Here is a 23,325-nt window from a genome sequence, read left to right on the forward strand (position 1 = left end):
AGTCCCATTAAATGGTGGCTGCATCCTCCTGCAGTGACAGATGTGGCTCAGTTGGAGCAGTGCTCCTGTACAAGGTGCAGTTTCCCTCCGGAGCTCCAGTGGTGATGTGGAGAAATCCGGTTTCCTCTGGAGTCCAGTGGAGAAAGGGGCTCCCTTAGTGTCCCAAAACCTCTGTTTTTATCTTGGTAAGAAATGTTGGGCTCTTCCCCCTGGCTGGAGCAACTCCCAATGGGATGCAGTAATTTTATCAGTCACACAGTGGGACTCAATGGCCATGAGCAGAAAATGACTGGCTGGAGGAAGGATGGGTTGTGAAAAGATAAAGAACAATGCCCTGCCTGGTTTCAATGGATGGCCAATTAGCAGAATATCTGCCGTTGAGATAAGGATCACTGCCCCCACCCTCAACAGATGGTGATAGAACAGATACCTTTTATCACACTCTGTATTGTAATGTGCGGCTTATAATCAGGTGTGGCTTATGTATGGACAAAGAGTTAAAAGTTGCTGGCACCTGGAAGTGCGGCTTATACTCAGTGCAGCTTATAATGGTGAAATTACTGTAATTATTGAGATAGCTAATGCATTCCTTTTAAACAAATTGTAATTTGCTTCTGAAAAACAAACGTGGGGGAAAGACATGAGGTCTAGGGAACTTGTGTCTGGATAAAATGATAACTTAATAAAAATTACTAATTTCATTAATTCAACCTGTGGAATTTGATGCCATTTGAGAACAAGTATATGTAGACAAATTTTATGGGAAACTTTGCAATGCAAGCATACTTAAAAACAAGGAAAAAAAATGTTCTTTATAATATTTCTTTGTTCTTCTTATTAGCACCTAATAAATATTCACAATCTACTTCTGACTACCTTTATGAAATAGCCATGCCCAGTAGGGACAGTGATGCCCAGATATAATAAATGAGGGAAGAGGGGGCACATGATACATGCATGAGGAAGAGCAGAGCAGAACCTGTGTGAGACAGGGAAATGGGAAGAGGTTTCTCTTCCTTTGAAACAGTGGCTAGAGATACAAGGCTCAAGCAGAGGGGATTTTTGGCTTGCCTGGTCTCTGTTTTTTACCTCTACCATGATCACTGAGTTCCAAAGACAAAGTACTGCTCCTTACCTGAGCTACAGCAATTTACCATCTGTGTAAGAAATTAGCTCAGCCCCCATATTTGTGATTATGATCTATTAGACGTTCTACTTCACAGCAGGGATAACGATGAATTTGTAATGCCATGCAGCTGTGGGTGGCTGTCTCATCCCCTGATGCTTGTCTAGGTGATTACCACAGCTGACTGCTTTCTTCAAGGGCTTCTCAGGCCAGAGCTAACTGCACTAAGACTGAGATTTGCAGTTTCATACTCAGCCCTTCCCTTTCATCCTGATTGGCTTCCCCTTCCAAGGCAAAAAGCAGGAGGCATTCTTTAGTTGCCTTTCATGCCATCCATTCTGTCCAAGAGCTTGAATGCTGATGGTTTCAACTATGCCTGCTTGGGACTCCTGAAATGCATTCAAATAATACCCTAGCAACCTGCTTAAATTGTTAATGTAAGTTAGTTTGATTCTAGAACTAAAAATGTTTTATTTGTCATAAATATTTCTTACAACATGGTAACTTCTGGCAGAATTCCTGATTTGATCCAAAGCTGGTGTTTCAATAAGAAAGTCTCAAAAGTAAATTTCAACTGCCTTTTTGGCAGCAAATTCACAAAACACAGTAAAATAATTTGGGAGCTTATCACAGAAATTATGCCAAAAAGGTTAAAAGTTGCTTTTGTTGTAATCATGAATTATTGACCACAAATTGATCTAGGTCCACCACTCAATATGCTCTGGGGAGAATTATCACCCTGACTGGCTTGGGATGATCTAAGAGCACAGCTCAATATGCTGGGCCATCTTTAGGCAAATTTTTGGTTTCTCTGTAAGACTATGAATAGAATCCAAGGTCAGGTGGATTTGAGGACACGTGCAGAAAGGGGAATGAAGACAAGTAAGAAAACAGAGTGCATGGTGAAGCAGTAACTATAGCTAGAGTGTTATTCTGGATCACCATGTGATGCCATGGAGCCATTATAATCAGACCTGAATATGTCCCTGACCACTATAGATTATGAAAGAAATAATTACTTCAGGTAGTTTCAAAAGAAACCAGCTCATTCTCTTACATGATGAAAGATTGTTCTCCTGCGTATGCTGCTCTGGATGTGATTTCCATGTTAGCATAAAAGTTCCCAGAGTGTGTATGTGTATATAGCAGCAATTCATTTCTATTTCTCTATATGTGTTTATTTTCATGGCAGTTACATTCACTGGTTATTTTTGAGACTATAATACATCTTGGGTGTTCTGGCTAAACTGATGCTGCCAAAATTGTCAGCAAAAAGACAGGAAAAGTTGATGAACCTTAAACTTTTCCCCAAACAACTTCTCAGTTGTTTCTTCAGGATATGGAAGAGGCAGAAAGTCCAAGCAAGAGGAGTTGTAGGAAACCAGGGAGGAAGGATAGAAATTTCTGTCTGACATGGACATCACAAACCTCTGTGTTTGATCTTTAGAGACCCTAAAACAATTATCCACAGTTACTAGCATTTAGGAGTTATAAGAGATTTGAATATAAAGGAAAGGTAGTTCAAACTTCAGGTCAGTGCTTCACTTATTCACTAGTTTCTTTAATTTTACTTAGGAATTTAATATCTTTATAAATTGTACCAGTAATGTTTTCAGGAACATCTAAACACAATTTTTGAAAATTACCATCTTAGAATAAGATCTCCAAGGGTTTGTACAACATAATTCCTGACAATTTTAACATGAACAAACTGAAGAAAAAGCTCTTCAGTTTCTCAGGACTGGTGTCTCTTTTGCAAATGGACTTGTGCTAAGAGCTGGTTAGGTATTTTTAACTAGTTTGCCATATAATTAAAAAACTAAATATATGCATAAGAATAAATACTACCTGGATAATTCCTTTTTCCACTCTGTGGGTTTGTCAGACCCACAGGGACAGCACTGTGGTTTGTGGGACCTTCTCCTAGCAACTCCTACTAACATCAGAATTACTTGAGCAGCTGAATCTTCATACCCCACACTAAGAGTTTGCTACTTGGCACTGCTTTATGTGCAGATTTCATATGTCCATATCTCTGGTTATTTGCACCAGGTTTATTTCAGTTCCTTGTCATCTTACAAACACTTTTAATAAGAGCATTATGCTATTACTTACTGAGCTTCTCTGCTGTAGTTCTTCGTATTTGGAAAAGAAACGATAAAGATGAAGATATGGTCACTGCCCCAGGGCTATAATTAAAACAAGACCAGCATTATAGAAACATATATTCTAGCTGGCCTCTAACTGGATGGTCTGTTTAGTTTTGTTTTGACATATTGTATGAAGCAGCATTTAACAGATGTTGGGAAATTAGCTCTCTGAGCTTCTCGTATAAACTTAGAGCAGAGATTCATGTGTATGAATTAATTTCATCACTGAACATGGTTATTGATGTTATCAGGCATTTTAAAATGCTTGTGCCTATTCTGCTGTACTTTGAGTCCTCCTTGCTAGAAAATATAGAAAGTTGTCAAGAGAAAGTGCCTCAGTTGTAGCAACACTTTCTAGCGCCATACTGACAATTCTCTTTTGTTGAGTGAAAGATGTTGCCACGTACAAGCCCAGCAGTGGGGGAAAAAAAAAAAAGAAAGAAAAGCGTCAATTGTTTCTTTACATATCTTCTACACACAGTTTTGTCAAAAAAAATCCCCCAAAATGGAGAGGTCTCCCACTGTCTTTATGCCAAGTTGTCCCTCTTATTGTCAGTAATGCTAATTTATCATGTAAATCCTAGCTGATATCCTTATAGCTGCTCATATCCCTGCTAAAAGAGCACACATCCAACAAGGTGACAGACTTTCCCACTCCTCCTCTTTGCCAGGAGAATCAGGTGTTGAGGATTAGATTCCCTTTCACAGCTTTCAGGGCTAAGCCAAACCACCAAGAAACGGGGAGCTGACAAAGCCAGGTTTGCTCCTCTCTGCTGTGTAAGGGAAAAGAAATGAGGCAGGTCAGGCAGAGAATGGATACAAAACCTGGGACAAAGCCTAAAACAGAATTAGAGGGAAATGTAGCTGATAAACTAACACAGAGATTTCCCAATTTGCATCTGTACTTAATGTATTTTGCATATCACATCTGTATTTTTAATTTTTTAATTTTGTGGCATCCTTAGTTTAATTTTCATACATTGAAGTCTGAAGTGTTTCTAAAACAACTGCTATGGTTTTAAAAGATCATTTCACACCCACCTCACTCAATTATAACAGATGTGCGATGTTAATTTCGGGTGAGTGGGCACAGATGTTACCAAAATCACCCTCTTACCTGCCAACTCCACCAAATTTTCCAGTGCTTGGATATTTCTTCCACTGATGTGTGGAATTTTATTGTAATGTTCTCTGTGCCTTCCCCCCCGCTCAGATGTTTTATTCAGTTACAAACCTGCATATGGCTTCCTCCTGTATCAGCTGAGCTGAAACAATACTTCATGACAATCACTGAACAGAAAAGCAGCTCTGAAGATACTGATGTGATTAGGTGTGAGGCCAAGAACTTGTGCTGAGTGCTAGAAGAGCACTTTATAACCACAGTAAATCAGTTTGGGCTAGACAATATGGCAGAGAAGAAGTGATGTGATGTGAAATATGAGTTGGGGAAGAATGTGAAAGACAGGGAAGTGAAAAGGCATATTTAAACCAGATTTTCATTTTTCAGTGTCACCAAAGTGTGAGTTAACCAGTCAGCTTTTCTTTGCTGACTCTGAATTCTCTTCCTTATTTCAATATCGTGCTGCTAACACAGATCTGCACAGCAAAACGTGCACATATGAGCACTCTCTGTGCCTCAGGCCTGTGAAAAGCCATTGTAACACACCACTAAATTTGGATTAATGCACCCTGTCCCTCAGCAAGAACTAATAGCTCAGGATCAGCCTCATGCTAACAGCTTTTGAGCTGTCTGGAATGGAGGCAAAGTGAGTTTTATCTTCCCACAATGTACTTTGTGGAGCTATCCATATTGGGTCGAATTGGAAGAAGCACTGAAAGCTTTTTAGTACATAACTGTGCCATACACCAATGAAAAGCAAAGTGCATTGCAAAGCGGGGAAGCATCACTGCCCATATTTCATGATACACAGTGTTAGGACAAGAGAAAGCAACACAATGCTCAGGTCTGGGGTGTGATTCAGGTCTCCATTGCCTTATCCACCAGAAATATTGTTACCCTAACTGGAAATAGCAGGATTGTTCATATTCTCCACTAATATTCAATCCCATAATTCTTTATATTAAATCCCATGTTTATCAACAAATGGATAAATTAAAAAACCCTGCAGTGCACTCTACACAGCCAGATTTTTTCCTAGTTTAATACCTACAGAATCAAAGAAGAATTATGTCAATCTGTTGTGAAAACGGGCATAATTTTAATTTCTGTGTATTGGCAAAAGCAGTAACAGTATCCATATAAAAATATGCCTTTCTTGTCACACATCAAGTTTCATATCCTTACATGGAAATTGAGAGAAAAAGCTCTTAATTTCCTCTAATTATGCTTTGGTTACAAATTACTTAATGTTCTAATTAACATAAAGAAGTTGATTGTATGCAATACACAATGTCCTGCATTGCTCTACCTTTGTGCTTACCTTTATTTCTCAAAAACCTGATATAAGATTAATGACATATTCTAGCAAGTGTGTTTTACCTTGGTTTCCTTCTGTGGCAATGTTTCAGGGACTCATTTGGATTTAAACATGTCAGGCAGTTTTACAGACACAGCAGGAATTGTGCTGTTCAGAAACATGTGCTTCCATCATGTGGACAATCTTAAGAAGTGCAAAAAAACAGTTTTTTAAAAAATTGGGAAACAGTTCAAGTATCTGTATTTGTTACTGTGAATTAGATTAATTATAAATATATGACTGATATGATGATATGAGAACTATGCATCTGTGCATAAATCTGTGAGTTTAACGTTGCTAATGGAATCAGGAATATTGATTCAATCCCGTTTATTTTCAGCTCAATAAATCCTTTCCAATGAGCAAGAAGTGATGAAAACACACAAGTCTCCAAGCCACTTTTAATCAGCACCCAATTCCACCATTACCTGCTTTTGTACTAATTTCTGTATCTGTTTATCTCTTTCTTTTTCCTGTAAATCTTTGCAAAACTTGTTTTTGTACAGCATGCATTGCTTTCCTTTCACTCAAATGCACACAAACACTCCTACCCCAAACATCAGCCAGCCCAGGCACCCTGCCCACACAGTCCTCATTCCTGCATGAGTTCACACAAAACTTAGTTTCAGAAATGGTTTTGGTTTAAGGCCTCTTCTTGTTTCCTACATTTGATTCAGAGTTAAGAGTTGAAATAGCTGCATCTAATACAAGTACAATTCCACAATGGCCAAGTTAGAAACACTACAGTGCATTAATGCAGTTTAAGTCTTACTAAACTTAAATATCTACAAAATTTTATCTATTAAACTTTAATATCTACAAATTATAAGCAGAGTTATGTCAATCTGTTGTGAAAATGTGCAAATTTTAACCTCTGAATGCTGAACTACTAATAGACCCTCTAGAAAAATATCACATATCATGTTATCCTTACATAAAGGAAATGAAAAAGTGAAAGAAGTTCCTAAAGATAATTTCCCCTATAACAGCCTTTCTATAATAGGTCTGTCAAGATTTGCACACGAGGACTGTGATTTTAAAGCTGTCCCCTGCAGTCCAATTCCTCAAAGCAAACCTGAATGTCCCAGCAGCATGATCTGCCTGCTGCTCTGAGATCCTCTGTGCCAAATGCCGGTTAGCTGATGCTGCAGTCTGCTCATTTAATTTATATAAAATAAAGGTAAAACTTTGTAAGCCTTGCCTTTGGGCTTCAAACAGATTATTTGGGAATAGGGCTTAAAGATATGTTTGGACCAATCCCTTCCTTTGTGAAAGTTTAGTGGCTTTGTTTTTGAAAACAGAAAGTTTTTTATTGACCTTTATATCACTGAAGATCTTTGGAATATTTTATAAATGGAGATCAGTGTAGTATTTTACTCAGGTAATCACTTACTTTGTGCAGAAAGATCCTACTTTGTGGTACAGTAAGAGATGAAATAAATACATATTTAACTAAATGGATGTAATGGAATGCAATACATTATAAGACTCTTTGTGATGCTTTTTCAGCTTCTATATAAAGACAGGTAAATCTATGCAGTAATGACATCTGTTTTCCAAGTCTTTGCATTTTATACTTGGTTGATTTCTTTTTAAGAAAGTGTGAGTTTCAGCTGAAATTTTTACCCTCAAATGCCTTTTTTCTTCTTTTTTCATGTGGTTACTCTGTTGTCTAATTAGGTTAGAACACAGACTACAATCCTTTTATTACTGGATAAACTTACAGCATGTCATTTTTTTTTTTGCTTTGGCATTTATTTTCATAAACTTGTGGGTGCCCAATTTTCTCTGACAATTTTATCTTACTCTCTGACTTGTTAGAAATTATTATGGATTGGTAAATGCTGTGGGTGAGAGATAAATGGAACATGGTGATGCATGGAAAAGGCTGTTGTAAGTCTTTAGTCTGTATCACTATGCTCAAGTTCCTGATTACTTGATATTAAAGTGTTTAGGAAAAACATGGAAAAACTTCATTTATATCCATGAATTAGAAGATAATCTCAAAAAAAATCTCACTTGGCAATGTTGTGCTAGATGGAGGGCGGAACAAGCTCAACAACCAACTTTCTTTCAGATGAACTTTAAATGTCAAAGCATCTCATGATAACTTAGAGTGTGTTTGGTTTTCAGTATTTTGGAAACTATCCACTCACCCTTTTAAAAATTGTGACACTGGTTTGGCTTTGGAAGAATTGGTTAAATATACTCTGAGAGGCAGTAATTTAATGAAAATCTATTAGGCTTCCTGGGTTCTGTCAACTCTTGTCATCAGTGAAGGTGAAAATGGGGAAAAGAGCCTTTCTTGATTTACAATTTTTGATGTGCTGCTCATCAAATTTTAAGAGGTTTTTGCCAGTTATAACCTTGATGAGTTAATGAGATTATGCAAAATTACTAATGGCAGACTTTCATTTCCATTTTAAAAACGAACATCTCTAAAGCTAAAATCTAAACAGAAAAAAACAAGAATCAGAGTCTCATCAGCTTCTCCTGGCTGTAGTCTTGGGCTTTTATATTCTCTGTCTTTTCATGAAATTGATTCTTTCTTATACCCTTCTGGGAAAGCTTTAGGTCTCTCAAGCATTGTACCATCTTCAGGACCAGGGTTTGCTGTAATTATCACCCAGTGATTCTTATCTTCTTCAACTCTGTGGGAGTCCAGATAATTGTGACAAATGACTTCAAACTCTCTTCCAAAATAAGACCTGCAAAGTCAAAAGAGATGGGATGGGCAGGGAGGATTAAATACAGGGAGGATACAAATTCAGCAAATCTTCATTACCTGCAAATTGTTCAAGATTTTCTTGTGTTTCTCTTGTTTTATTCAGAAATATCACTATACACTTTCAAATACCAGACCTTACAAGAAACACAATAATCCACTTTGTTTCCAATGAATAATTTAGGAATTTGAAATCCAAAATAAATGCCTCAGAGCTAAAAGGAGCCCCAGCAGAACAAGGCCCTGATACACCAACTCGATTTGTAAAAGCTGGTTAGGCCCTCATCCCCACTTCTCTGACTGAGGAGGATTCTGGCTGCTTAATTCTTCTTCAGCCTCAAACTTTCAGAACTTTCATCCTCAAAAACATTACACAAATCCTCTGTCAGACGTTAATGGGAAACATTGGAACACTCCTTAGCAAGGCCTAATCAATATTAATTTAATGTGTGTGTATTAACTGAACTGAGGGATTAACTTCAATTTGCTGAGACATTCATTCAGATGGATATAAGCCCACAGAGTTTTATGCAGTGTGGTTTTATTTAGATCCTTTGTCCCTTACACTTCTTAGTATATAATTTTTTTCCTTCAAAAGTAACCCAAACAACTGACATTGCTCAAGGTATTCTAAGGGAGAACCACCAAGAAACTAGAGAAAACTAAAAGCACGATATGGTAATGAAAAATGAACAACTAAGACTGATCCAACTGTCTGCAGCAAAACAGCAGCACACATTACAGCCAAGAAGTAAAATAAGGGAAAGGATAATAGCATTCTGCATTATTTTCCATTTCCTCAGTGCATTCCTAAAGCACCTCTCTTGCTCCTCACAGTAATTCTGATGTTGGCACATCACTGTGCACACCCCTGCCAGCTGTTAAGTGATTCTTACCACACACAGAAGGTCCTTGGAATGGCTAAGTTGCGATTGGTGTAGCAATGAGTAATAATAATTTTAGTGTCTGCCTGGAGAAAAAGAACAAGTGAACTTGAAAAACATTTTTAAATTAATACTGTCTTTAAAAATTAGTTAATTTTGACTGTGTTTATTAGTGAGCTTATTAATGTAAATGAGTCTTAGTTCAAGGTTATAAAGGAAAAATTGTATTTGTGATACTCTGTTGTACCCCAGCACTGCAGGAAGCCTAGCAGTTATCTGGTACAGGAAAATACTGTGTTTACAAAAGGTTGAAAACATTTGGAAAATCATCTACTTATTCAGGTGCCTTGAGAATTTTATTAGACATTTAATGTGCAAGACCTCTTATTTAATCCCATCTCCAAATATTGGAAATGGAATTACTGTCAAAAGGCCTGAAAAACAGGTAAGTAATGCACCTTCACAACATGACAATGTCAACCTTTGAAAATTCCTGATTAGAAAAACTGAACAAGTCAACCTCAAAATGAAAAGTACAAACACATATTTGTATAAGCAGATTCCCTAATTAAAGAGATTGTTCCTTCCCTCTCCCCTTTCCTAAAAGTAGAGGTCAGAACTGGCATAAAAGAAACATATGAATAAAATCAACATAAGATTTTTTTCTCGGTAGTCCACTCGTTTCAATTAAATTTTCATAACATTTCCTACAGTTTTAATTCCTTACAGGAACTGGAAATCCTTCGTGTTCAAGACGCAGTTGTGGATCCAAGGACTTAGCTTGCCAGAGAGCCAAATAGGAAACCTCAGCTGTCAAAAATACTTTCTGAAGGCGAGATTTTTTAGCAAAATTTTGAAATGTTTTGTGGTCACTTGCTAGATAAAACTGTAAATAAAAATATATATTAAGGACAGCATTAATGTAAAAGAAACAAGATATGTAATTTTAAAACGTATTTTTGAACCAAAAAAACTTTTCTCTTGGATCCTGACTGATCAGTCTTCCCAGCTAAAACTTTGCAGGTAAAACCCAGAGGATAGATTCTATACTGTTCATAAACTCATTAAGTAGTTATTCTATATACAGATTTGTGAATACTAATTTAAAAATGGATTTACATTCAAAATATTTTTATCTCACCAAATGATTGTTGAGTAGGAAAACTGTTTCAAAGTTAGGGTACTTTATTTTGAGTGCATACATATGTGTAATGCCTTATTTGGTTTTAATTTGCAGAGGGAAAGAATGTTGCCATTTAAGAGAAATCTGCTTCCTCAGAATGATAGAATAGTGTATGACTTTCTATTCCTAGTATGGGTTATCTTCATAAGCAAGGAAGTCTTCTCATTTTGGAGTTTCACAGAATATTTTGAGTTGGAAGGGACCCATGAGGATTATCAAGTCCAACTCTTAAGTGAGTTGCTCAAAGTGGAAAAACCCTAAAAAATCTCCTTGAAGAATTCTTCCGTGATTCACAATCTAATTGTTATTTCTTTTTCTTTCCTTTTACAGATTTCTTTTATTCAGTCATTCTGGCTAACAGTCCCCTTGGTCTGCACACCTGACCTCAGGCAAGTAGCATAAATTTTCTAATTAGGTATTACTTATCTTTATCTTTGCATGATTCTGAGCCTGTTATGTAAAACTAACATGTTGCACCAGTGTACAGCTCTATAGATCTATTGTTATAGAGGGAATCAATGCACATTATCAGTATATGCTACCACTGCCATTTGCAACTTTATTGCCTTACCAGTTTGTCTGAAACCCCTCCTTTTGTCCCAAGAAGAAAGCTTTGCCCGTACCGAAGGGGTTCGCCCTCTGCACTTCCATCAGCACTGTTAAAATTGTAAAGGGGAAAAATGGTACATTCAAATCATCAGTTTTACTGTTGTTTAGGGGTTTTGTCTGTTTTGGTTTACAGTTAGATGTTGCTTTGTGACAACATTTTGTATTGTTTACCTTTTAAAATAGGTAAAATATCTTAACCTTGACTATTGGGCAGGACCCTGTTCTTCTGTTTCTTCTCCAACAAACAGCAACAATTAAATATATATTTGAGAGAGAGAATATGCTGGGCTTTTAGAACAGAACCGTGTTCACTTCATGGAAAGCAAAAGCAATGACACTTATTTCTGCTTGCCAGACAGTGAATATTAATGCTAGTGATATTTGGACATGTTTGGTGTGCCACTGGAATAAAAACAGCTGCAGAATTTACCAAATGATACAGTGAACTTGATTCTGTCTTCACACTTAGGCTGATTTAGAGGAATTAATCAGAGTAATATGCAGCATAGAATCAAGCTTAATGCATGACTGAAGACTCCTTCTCTAATAAATTAAATTTACTCATATTCCTTTGTGTATTAGCAAACTTCATTGCATATTTCTCCAAACAAGATACCTAAAGCTAAAACAATAATTGAAATCCACTCAGAATAAAGTAGCAGACCTTACAATACAGAAAGCATTTCGACCTATGGGGTCCACTCTCCTGACTGCACTAAGTCCACTTGAGAGCTGCAGGGGTTCATCCGAGTACAGGGACACTTCTTCCATGTCAACAGCCAGAGTCACATCTCCACGCATTTCGGGCTCCTGCTCCTCCGAGGTCCCTTCCAAACCTGAGGATTTGTTGTCTGGGTTCATAAGCAACACGGTGTCTCCAAAGTGAACAAATCCATCAGAAGATATTGACAGCTCTACCTAAATTAGAATTTACAGAGTATTTTATAGAATTATCTGAACCTTTATATATTCAGTATATAAATTCCATATCATTTTTAGTGCATGCAGAATAATGGGGAGGTGGACACAAGCCTCTTTAAAATTTACCCTCTTGAAAATATTCTCTTGAAGTCTGGCTAATCTCTGTACTAAAAGTTGTCCTTGCTCTTTCTTACGGATAAAATCATTCAGGAGATCCTGTTGGCAAAGAAGAGAGGAGCAGAGATGTTATCCAGCACCCACAGTCTCACGTCTAAAGAGGATTTATGGAGCCGGGGGCAGGCGGTGATGCCCGGGACGGCGGTACCTGATGGGCGTACTCGTCTTCCAGCCAGTTCCCGATGCGGACCCCGTGGCGGTAGGAGGCCATGGCCGGCCCGGATCGCGTCCCTCGTCGCCATAGCGACCGCGCCGCGCCGCGATTGGCCGGTCAGGGGAGGGCGAGGCTGCGATTGGCCAGTCCGGGGAGTGCGGGGCCGCGATTGGCCGGTGAGGGGAGGGCGAGGCTGCGATTGGCCAGTCCGGGGAGTGCGGGGGCCGGGATTGGCCGGTGAGGGGAGGGCGGGCTGCGATTGGCTGGGTAGGGGAGGGCGGGGCTGCGATTGGCTGGGTAGGGGAGGGCGGGGCTGCGATTGGCTGGTCAGGGGAAGGCGGGGCCGCGATTGGCCGGTCAGGGGAGGACGGGGCTGCGATTGGCCAGCCTGAGAAGGGCGGGGCTGCAATTGGCCAGCACGGGAAGGACAGGGCCCCCATTGGCCAGCCCCCGGGTGGGGCGGGGCTGGGGGCGGGGCCTGAGCGGCGCTGAGGGCGGAGCGGGGCCGGGAGCGCGCTGAGGGAGCCGTGGGGCGCTTGGTGGGGAAGAGCAGCGTTCGGATCATCCCCTCCCACTGTCCATCCAGCACTGCCAAGTCCACACATCTCTTAAATACCTCCGGGGATGGCGACTCCACCACTGCCCTGGGCAGCTTGCTGCAGTGACAATCCTTTCTGTGGATCGGTTTCCATTCTGAGTTCACCAGAGCAGCCTGAGGCTGTTCGCTCTTGTTCTGCCACTCAGCATTTGGGTCTCCTCTCCCGAGCCCTAAGAACAGCTCGGGTCAGTCGAGTGCCCCTCCTCGGCCACTTGCCTTTTACACTCCGTATTAAAAAGAGGCACCAGTTTAACACAACAAATGAGTTCACTGCATCATCCCTGCACTGTTGGTGACTACTGTCAATCATAAAGTTTTGGGTTGAAAGGGGTCTTTAAAACCACCTCGTTTCATCCTGCTGTGGACAGGGACACCTTCACCAGACCAGGCTGCTCCAAACCCACCCAACCTGGCCTTGAACATTTCTGGGGATGGAGCAGCCACCATCACTCTGAGCAACCTGTGCCACTGTTTTACCATCCTCATTCTGAAAAACTGAATGTTTAGTGTGTGTGTATACACCAGGTGAATGTTTTGGTTGTAAACGTTTTGCTTGGTTATTATCCTGGTTTGAAGCCTCCATGGCAAGTGGAGCTGTGTGCCTGTGCCATATGTTTGTTTACCCGACAGGCTAAGGCAGGGATCCTTGTAGATCCTTGCACAGCACATTTGATCCCTTTACAGCTGTCATGGTTTTCTTGCAAGCTTGCTATTGTAAGGTTTCAATGCTGGACAGCTTACAAAGATTAAAAGAAAATGTTTTTTTTTTCTTAGGTGAGCTACATGTTATCATCAGGCAGTTTTGACAGTATTTCACATGAAATGTGGCTCTTTTCTGATTGTTTTTTAACCCAAAAGTTATTACTCAACAGTTACGTAGCACATCCCAAACCTTTTAAGGACCGAATACTTTCCATTTTTGTTCAAATAGCACCGCTCAGTGTTCAGCCGGGGTAAGTGACTCCTCCCTACACCTAGCTCTGTTGCCAGCAATGCTGAAACTGTGTAATTCAAATTAGGAAGAAACTTTTTAATCTTAGCCGAATATCAAATCCAAACACCTTTTTCTTGTTTCAGAATTAAGCCGCTTAAATCAATATTTGGTAATAATAATTGTTATAAAATCATGTATTAATATTTCATTTCATTAAGGCCTTTAAGAACAGATGCACTGTCTTGCTGTAGCGTGTTGCTAATTATAGAATTCACAGCAAATTCCATATTTTCTAGCCTTATGCACTGTCTTTACTTAGTTACTTATGCATTCTGATGCATTAAAAGTATTTGTGCTAAAATGTAACTGTGTACAGAAGTATCTCCAAGTATCTCTTAGCAGGATTATGCTGTGAGTATCCTTGACACCTGGAAGGATTTAATTTCTGATTACATAGTATTTCCTGTAAACAAACCAAAAGAGCTCCCTATAAAGATGTTTGAAAAATTGAACATCTTCCCTGCAGGCCTATTCAACTCAGCTCAGTTTCCTTTTGTGCAGATAAAATCTGTGTTTACTCCTAACAGTTGTTTGCTTTGTTAAACAGTGTGAAGAAAAGCTGTGCTTGTGAAAGAACTGATCTATGTTTTGTGTGTCAAGTTATGCCAGAACACAAATTGACCAGAATTAAAGGTCAATTTGATTTACTGCAAACAATAGTATTACCCTTTTCTTTAAAAGTTATTTTTAAGTAAAATCATAACCAGCTACTTTCAGAGACTCTTCTCCTACTGTCTGGAGATACAGATCTTTTTATCTTCTCTTTTTGTTTTTTTTTTAATGAAAGATATCTAGATGGTTGAGAAGACCTCAAATAGCACATAGAGCTGTCTAAAGCCATTAGTTTACATAAAAGGCTGGGCTGGTTAGACTTTTAATTGCCTTAAGCTTGTCAGAAATGTGTGAGATAGAGCATGTTTTAAATACTTTCAAATATAAATGCATTGGTATGTAGTGATATATAATCAGTAGTACAAATTGTGTGTGGTCCAATCTGGTTAAAAGGAACTGGTGTGAACAAGTGTGGCTGAACAGGTGTGAACAAATATTAAGTCCATGAAAGCTGAATGTGATCTTATTTAGAGAAAGTGGCAGAGAAAAAAATACTAAAAATAAGTCATCAGATCACATGCATGTTGGATGAAAATGTTTTTAATAAGCTGCCTTTTCTGCCTTGGGAGTGTGTCTAGCATTTTTTTCCTTGTTTTATTTTTTCTTTTGAAAATTGTGAGTATGCCAAATTTGATTAACAATACAGACTAAATAATACTGCACAGGAGTAAAATGTTCTCTGGGACAATCTGTCTCCTTTCATGTTATTATTTTACACTAGCTTTATTCTGACACATGCTATGAATCAGTTTTCTTTGCTGTTATTAGGTTTCTGGCTATAAAAGTGATTAATCTACTTGTTAATAATATAATTACAGTTCCTTATTCTAACCTATGCCCCAAACACTCCTCTGCTCCCAGAACAAAAGGAATGAAGTACTTCATGTGATATGATTTATGTTGTTTTGTCACTTGTGGGGATGCCTCCCATTTTGGTGAGATTTCAGTGTGGAGTTTTCCTGTAATGCTTTCTTCTGGCAAGCAGTGAACCTGTTTGCAGTACATTATTTTCTGAAATGTAGCAATCCATTAAACAGACCTTTCAGTACCTTTACAAGAGAGAGCAGCAGGATTCTTGTGTGCTATATTGGCACTAAGTTTGCTGATACAGGTACATGAGTGGAAATTCATCCTATGTGGGATCTGGTTAAAGACATCCAAAATGGATATTGTTGTTCATGTGGTGTTTTATAACCAAAAGATTCTGCTGCAGAAGGAGGAAAGGGGGAAGAGAATATTTGCAATGTGTCTAAGGCAACCAAATACTTGTCATTTGGTTTGGATTGAATTATCCACATCTCCATGGTGTTTTCTACTGCTTTCTCATTTAGAGTTGTATACAGAGCATTCCCTTTAGAGAAATTGTACAATGAATATTTTCCCTTCAAATTGAGCTGTTCCATCATGACTGTGCCAGTTATTTGAAGATTCTTCTCCTCTGTCTGGCTGAGTTTCATTCAGCAGATGAACTTGAAAAACCACTAGAGTTCTGTATCACTCAGAAAAATACTGTCATTCCAGAAACAGTAACTTATGAAAAAAATATAGAAATTTTAAAGTACATCTCCAAGAAATAACACTGTATTTTTCAGAGATCTAGATTAACTCTGAATAAGCTAAAACACTTTCATCAGCAATAAATAATTTCATGTGAGCAGAAACACCATTAACAAACTCTATTGCTTCTTACATTTATCTCTCCACAGGACTGTGCATTATGTATGTCTACCCTTAGGCAATTTAAAAATGCTTATTTTCCAAGCTGTGGAGTATTTCTCCAAGGTGTCAGACCTGAACAATGAGGCTGGCCATGACATTGGCTAAGAAAAAGTCTCAGCTGACTTCTTTTAAGAACTGCTTGCCAGGGACCTACTTGAAGAGACTTGTGATGTTCAGCCACTTCCAAGGTATGGAGTGCATTGCATGTGCTGATCTGCAGAGCTCTGTCATCAGCCACGGGCACCGACACAAAATCACTGTGTCTGAGGCGTGGTCCTATTTACAATGGGTGGAAATCAGGTCACTGTCTCTCGTGGTTACTGATCTGTTTACTTTAGTTTCCATGAATACTCATGCTTGAGATTTAGAAATTTGTTTTTTTGTTAGCAATTTTTGTGTGTAAAAAGCAATAGCATGATTGTCTGTAGAGAAAAAAATCCCTAAGCTCCATGACTTAAGCTGAATTTGACTGTGTGGGTTGTTCAGGCATAAAGTCCTGCCAATGTGAACATACTACTGAAACTGGAAGGCAACATTTCTGCATGGCCTCTTGTGACCCAGATCATTCTGTTTGTTCCCACTTTAGGGCTATCTATAGATAGAGCTCAGGGTTGTCTTTGCTTCCCTTTTTAGCCTTGCCTGCAGCATGATTCCTCTCTTTTATTGTGAATTGCCTATTGGATCAATCATTGCCTGTGATGTCACTTTCCTCCTTTTGGATTTTACTTCCCTGTGAGGATAGTGTTAAGATGGAAACCATTCTGTTCCCTTCTTTTTCCATGGTGCAAATATGTGCTCCAGTCTTGAAACAATGATGTAGACAGATAACACTGGAGATACGGGTCAGTTTATCTTCAAACCTTTCCTAAATTTGTTTGTAAGAAACTGTATCCCTCTGGCCCCCATTAGAAACTTATTTGTGGTAGTTAAGGTTTAGAGATAAGGAAATTATAGAGATCAGAATACTTTGGTTCACATGAATCTGTGTTACATAAAATGAACCATGTAGAAACAGGAACAGAAACTGATTTATGTATTTATACCACAAAACATGAATCAGTTAAATATTTCTGGCAGAGCAAAAAGGAACGTGATGAGAATCTTTTGTCCTGAGGGGGAAAGAACTAGTGTATTGTAATTGTTTTTAACATTTTCTGCCACCATTCTGCTATTTATGGTTTTGAATTGGCTGACCCTACTCTGGCAGTGTATTTATGTCAGACATCACGACCTACAGAAAATATTTATATGTCTGAGGACCCTGGCAACTGTTCTAATTTGAGGCTCAGAACATTTTGGCATTTCTGTGTCACCATGGGTTTGTAAATTAGCACTGCTTAGTTGGTGACTTCTCTCTGAGCTGTGGGAGAGCAGTGGTGATGCAAGTGTCATGCTGAGGATGCAACAAATGGACAGAGCACAAATAATGCAATAAATAAGAAAATTGCTAAAGTGCTCAGTGCAATGTAAAATACACAAAGTGTATTAGCTAGTCCAAACTGAAAAGCTAGACCATTCATTCCATGAACACCGTGTTCTGCAGAGAAATAACTTTCTTGCTGACATAACTTAAGTATTGGAGAGAGTTCTCCTGTATGTGCTTTTCAGTGGACTGGAATGATACAGAACAGGCCATTTTTAATCCCAGTTTTAACTGAAGCCTCCTAAAAACAAACAAGTTAAATGGATTAGTGTAAAACCAAGGGCTGAGCTCTTTACAAAGGAGGCAGAGCTCCTTTGGTCTGTCTGCTCTCCTGGGTTCTCTGAGATCACACAGAGCACTGGGGCTCTGTGCTCCCCTCTTAGGGGAGCTCCTGGAAGCAGCTTGGAATTGCACTGGCATCTCCTAGGTATAGGGAACTCTTGGTTAAAGTTCAGAATAAAATGTGTTTAAAATATGTTATTTATGTTCACTGAGGTAATCAAAGAGCAGCTTTCCCTTCTCCCTGCTTCTGGCAGCAGAAAGTGTTTTCAGTAATATATCAGAACTAATTATGAAGATCACCAGACCATAAGCATTGCCATTATTTAAACTTTTGAGAATCCATCTTGGAGGGAGGAAGCAGATGCACAGGAGAATGCATAGAGACATCATAATCATACCATTTGTTCTTACTCTCTAAAAAAAAATTGTTTCATCTTGAGAGAAGTTACTGAGGAGCAAGGGATATCAAATAAATGTCAAGGTTATTTAGCTTTTTAACTAGAGCTTTCACAGGGAAGGAGAAACCCCAAATACATTTGAGCAATCTTAAGCAGTAGTAGCTGCAGCAAACAAGAAATGAAAGAAAAAAATTAGTGATATAAAAACTACTGAGTTATATTCAATAAGAGAAAAGCTAATAGATTTTATTCTTGTTGCAGGGTATACCACTGATGTAAGTGGACTGATATTTGCACAAGATTATTATCAAAGAGGAAATGCATTTGCATTTATATCTCCATTTTATGTAGTCTTCTGGCATCAAAAAATGTTCTCTTAAAAAATTAATGTGGTAATAGAGTCCTCTGTGGAGAACAATCACTAAATTCACAAAGAACTTTTTAATCTCTTTGATCCTGGCAGCAGTCTTTGGCAAAACTTAAAGCAGCAATGGTGTCTCACAGAAGACTTGCTTGATTTCCCATGATGTAACAGGGTATGTAAATGATTTTCTAGAGTCAAGCTTTGAGATAAAAAAAATTCTGGATGGACATGGTCATGCAGGGATGCAAGTTCCAAGGCTTAAGAGTACTAATGTGCTATTAATGTGACAACGCAGGCTTTTATGTCAAAATATTAGTAAAAATGCAAAATAAGAAACAGCAGGAAGCTGGTTCCATTAGCAAAGAAGTTTCATGTGGAAATGTCAGCCACTTACATATCATATGACTTAGGAAAACAGAGAATAAATTCAGAAAGGAGGAAGAGGTGAATTAACCTTGGAAGACCACCTAGATCTGAGCTGTGAGGAGAAAGAAAAGTTTGCCTCTTAGTGGCTGGATGGAGGAATCCGTGGCGTTCTGCTGATTCTTTCCAGTTTGGAGCACGAAGAAAGAATCAAAAGCTGACCATCGAGTTCTGGTTGATAAGGAATGCAATACTGACATCATGGCAGAGAAGGAGTCATAAAACCAGAATATCCTGAGCTGGAAGGGTTCCACTGGGATCACTGAGTCCAGTTCCTGGCCACTCCAAAATCACACCACGTGCCCAAGGGTGGTGTCCAAGTGCTTCTGGAGCTCTGTCAGGCTTGGTGCTGTGACCACTTCCCTGGGCAGGCTGTCCCAGTGCCCAGCCACCCTCTGTGGGCTGCCCAACCACCTTTTCCCTGAAAGTCAGCCTGAGCCTCCCCTGACTCAGCCTCACGCTGTTCCCTCAGGTCCTGTCACTGTCACCAGAGAGAAGAGAACAGAGCAGTGCCTGCCCTCCTCTGGCCCTGTGACAGCTGCATTCTAAAGGAAGCTTTACAATGAACATATTTTTTTTCCTCCTCCTGCTTGTCCTTCATGGTCCTACACCTCACAGACTCTGTCTACTTTTGCTACCTCTCAAGTTGTTTTCTTCATTCATTTTGGGGTTTTCTTTTCCCAATCCTCTAGCTCATAGAATCTGTCAGAGCTGCTTGGTCCTTTGGGAATTCATAGGCACTCAGCTGTTACAGGTATTTTTGCTGATAGGAATTGCTGTAGGTACTTTCTGAGTGTCACAGATATTATGTGTTAATTTATGCATTATATTTTGTAACCAACTTTCTCTTTTCTTCTCTTATGCTTGTTTGTTTAATCCTGAGTAAAATGTACACCACAATATAATTGAAGGGCAGCACCTTGATCTGTTCTGAAAGTTATATTGAAAATCCTATGGATTCTTACATGTTTTTATAACTGTATCTTATTTGATTGTACTTTTATAACACTATTTCTGCAGCAAGCATCTTCTATTGGTTGCATTTTTCATATTATGATTTGTGAAAGAGACTAAAAAGCAGCAATAAATTGAGGAAATTAGATGTGGCCTTTCCCAAGTTGCAGGTACATGTCATGGTTATATGAAGTTTTGCTAGTTTCATTCAGAACGAGATTATATGCTTTCCTACTTTCAGTAAAGTCTTTCTATTATACAGTCTACATTGACTTTTAATAATGATTTTTAAATCTGTTTTTCTTCCTCAGAAATGTTTGTGAAGTCTAGCCAAGGGATAAAAACAAAACAAAACAAAAAAAGGGGGGAAAGCAAGCAAACTGAATAAACATGTGTCTGAAAGAAGAAGTGGTTGCAACTGAGAATGGCTGATTCTTCTCTCTGTCTATTCCTAGGAAATGCCAACCCAAGTCCTGCAAAAAGAATTGATAGAAATAGCCCTGGCCATTGCAAACTCATAACCTAAACTGATCAAAGTAACGAGCTTCAGTCTGTAAAATCATGAGGGATGATTCTATTCCCTACAGCAGGAAAATATGCTGGAAGCCTGGCAATATCTGGTCGCTTCTTAATTTTAATTGTATGACATCCTTTGTGCTGTTATGAATACTGCACGATTCTAGTTAAATTTGGAAAGCTGGAGGATAGCTTTGCTGCTTTAATAACTTCTGCTGCTCCTGTAAGAGTTTTATATTTGCATGCCAATTTAGCATGCTTAATTTGCTACCAAGGTTCACTGTTCTCATTGTTTCACATATCCTGGGATGAACTCATTTAATTTATTCCTTTGTTAGCCTGTGTCCAGCTGGTGAACTGCTAATCCTAGCAAAGGTTCATCAGAATGTAACCAAAAAATGAACTAGTTTTTTTTTCAGGAAGTACTGAAGGAGATATTTGATTATGATATCCTTCTCACTGTAATGGCAGATAAATGCAATCATAATCTGCTTAAAGTACATAGCTGTGTTTACTTCAAAGAACTGAAATTAGAAAATAATCATCCTTATTGTTATTTCTGTGGTCCAGAATGCATCTCTACCAAACTGAGAGAATTGGGATTGTTCAGCCTGGAAAAGAGAAGCCCCTTCCAACCCAAACCATTCTATGATGCTGTGATTTTGATGTTTTCAAACTGAGGTTGGGCAGCATAGAAGACCAATTCTGGGTTGTCATCTGTACATTATAATGTCATCTCTTTGAGCTGTAAAAACTTCCAGCTCATGCTTCCGAGTTCCTCACACCTCAGACAAAACCAGGGTGATGGGTACACTGGATAGCACATGATATGCCTGGAAGACATTTGAAAAGATTCATTTTGCTGATTTTTGTGGCCAATTATTACAATGTTTGTTGAGACAGGCCAGTAACATTTTCAGGTTTTTGCCAGGTATAATAACTTAAATTAACTTCTTCTGTGTTACCATTTTCAGCACTAGCATTATTTGCAGGACTTGGAAAGAGAAATTAATTCTGAGAAAAAAGAGATTTTAAGGACAGTTTTCTTCAAGTAATTTTCTTCAAGAATTCCTAATCAGTCAATTATTTAAGACAGGCATTTCAGTGCAGTGTGGATAGCTGATATGCAGAGCTGTCCAGATATTTTCTGCTCAACTGGAGTAAGATTGCTTATATGCTTATGACTGATCATTAGTGTAAAAAGGAAATAAGGCAATTCAAAGCACTGATATTAAAAACATACTTATGGTAGGTTTTGTTGTCCAGACTCTTATCTGTAGTGATTTCATGCTTGTCACTAGAAGCAAGCTTGTTGGTAGCAGATAGGAATCTTTTGCTGGCCTTACCATTACTTTGCAGCAAGTTATTTTCATGTATTTCTGTGTTGTCCTAATCCTCAGGCTTTGCCTGAATAATGTATCTGTATATTTTTTGTTAAAAAGTACTGAAGTGCAGTTTTTACCTCAGCTGTCTGGGTAGCACAAGGATCCAGAGTCAGAGCAGGCACTGGAGATGATGTTGTGTAGACATGAAGGGTAAAGACAGGAAGTTTGGAGGGGGAAGTTGAAACCTGTAAATGAGATTCAAGGAGGGAGTGAAAGATGATGAGTGTTGGGAAAAGCAAATGATAATTCCAGCAACCTTGTGGATACAATGGAGAGCAAGGCTGGAACTTCAGGAAGGAAGAGGAGGCAGTGAGACAGAATGATTTTTCTCAATGTGGTCAAGGAGCAAATAATGCCTTGGTGCTTTTTTGGTTTTAGCAGTAGGTATTCCAGAGTACTCTGACCCTTGGAAATTGATTTGTTATGCTTGTTACACTGATTATTTCTAGAAATTTGCTGAAGGTAGGAATAGGAAAATGTTTTTCAGTGGCAGTCAGTCCTGCAAATAAGTGTTATGGCACCATAGTGTAATTAATGCCAAATGTGTCATCATGCCTTAGTCTGAAAGGAATTTAGGATGGATGCCCATTTTTTAGTGAATAAAATACCATTTCACTCTAATTAGACTGGTTTTTTTACTGAGGACAGTGGTTAAATCTGTATTAGCTAAACGTCTCTCTTCAATATTACTGCAGTCTGTACTAGTGACTGATCCTTTGGCTGATAGAAAACTGTGCATGTGGGAGACTTTGAATCTGGGGACAGGACTAAATCTATTCCAAAGAGGAACCCTGGAAAAGTACATTGTGTAAGCATAAAGGCCTGAGAATAAATTGTTTTGATGTACTGATAGATTCATACTGTGCCCAAATTACTAATGCAGAACTAACATATGCTGACAAACTGACAATTATTCAAATCTGTTTTTATCTTTTATTCTGAGAATTACTCCAAACCTGTGCTTTAAGACTTGCCTAGTAGAAAAGAAGTAGCTACTTTTGTTTTTGCCAACTGGGTTTATTCTTCAGCAGAAAGTCTCCAGTAGAAAGATTTCTGAATCCTTACCCAACCATAGATTCAGGGAAGGACACACCAAACCTGCTCTAAAATCCTGGACTGAACTGTTTTGTAACCTTACAAGCTGGAAAGATTTATACTGCAAAGACACAATGGAACTGTGTCATCCCTGAGATTCCCATACTCATCACTCATTCCCCTACTCATCATTTTCCCTCACATTTTATGCTGTAA

General features: G+C 38.7%; 1 protein-coding gene across 1 annotated transcript; it reads right to left on the reverse strand.

Moving 5' to 3' along the window:
- Positions 1-7,174: 7,174 nt before the first annotated feature.
- On the reverse strand, positions 7,175-12,494 carry LOC117002237 (cilia- and flagella-associated protein 161-like). Its single transcript, XM_033071155.1, has 7 exons — positions 12,401-12,494; positions 12,202-12,291; positions 11,819-12,072; positions 11,117-11,201; positions 10,090-10,248; positions 9,375-9,448; positions 7,175-8,461 (listed from the first exon to the last, which is right to left on the reverse strand). The coding sequence occupies exons 1-7, from the start codon at positions 12,461-12,463 to the stop codon at positions 8,284-8,286; spliced, it is 903 nt and encodes a 300-aa protein (XP_032927046.1). The 5' UTR covers positions 12,464-12,494; the 3' UTR covers positions 7,175-8,283.
- Positions 12,495-23,325: the final 10,831 nt, after the last annotated feature.

The sequence above is a fragment of the Catharus ustulatus genome, chromosome 12 (genome assembly GCF_009819885.2).
Source record: "Catharus ustulatus isolate bCatUst1 chromosome 12, bCatUst1.pri.v2, whole genome shotgun sequence".
Lineage (NCBI taxonomy): Eukaryota > Metazoa > Chordata > Aves > Passeriformes > Turdidae > Catharus > Catharus ustulatus.

What these genes read in the sequence shown, in the direction of transcription:
- LOC117002237 (XM_033071155.1), bottom strand. Translation starts at nt 12,463, where the DNA reads ATGGCCTCCTACCGCCACGGGGTCCGCATCGGGAACTGGCTGGAAGAC. An exon ending in AATGCTTTCTGTATTGTAAG is followed by an intron (nt 11,202 to 11,818) that starts GTCTGCTACTTT and finishes CAATTTTAACAG; the next exon opens with TGCTGATGGAAGTGCAGAGG. An exon ending in GAGGGGTTTCAGACAAACTG is followed by an intron (nt 10,249 to 11,116) that starts GTAAGGCAATAA and finishes TTTTATTTACAG; the next exon opens with TTTTATCTAGCAAGTGACCA.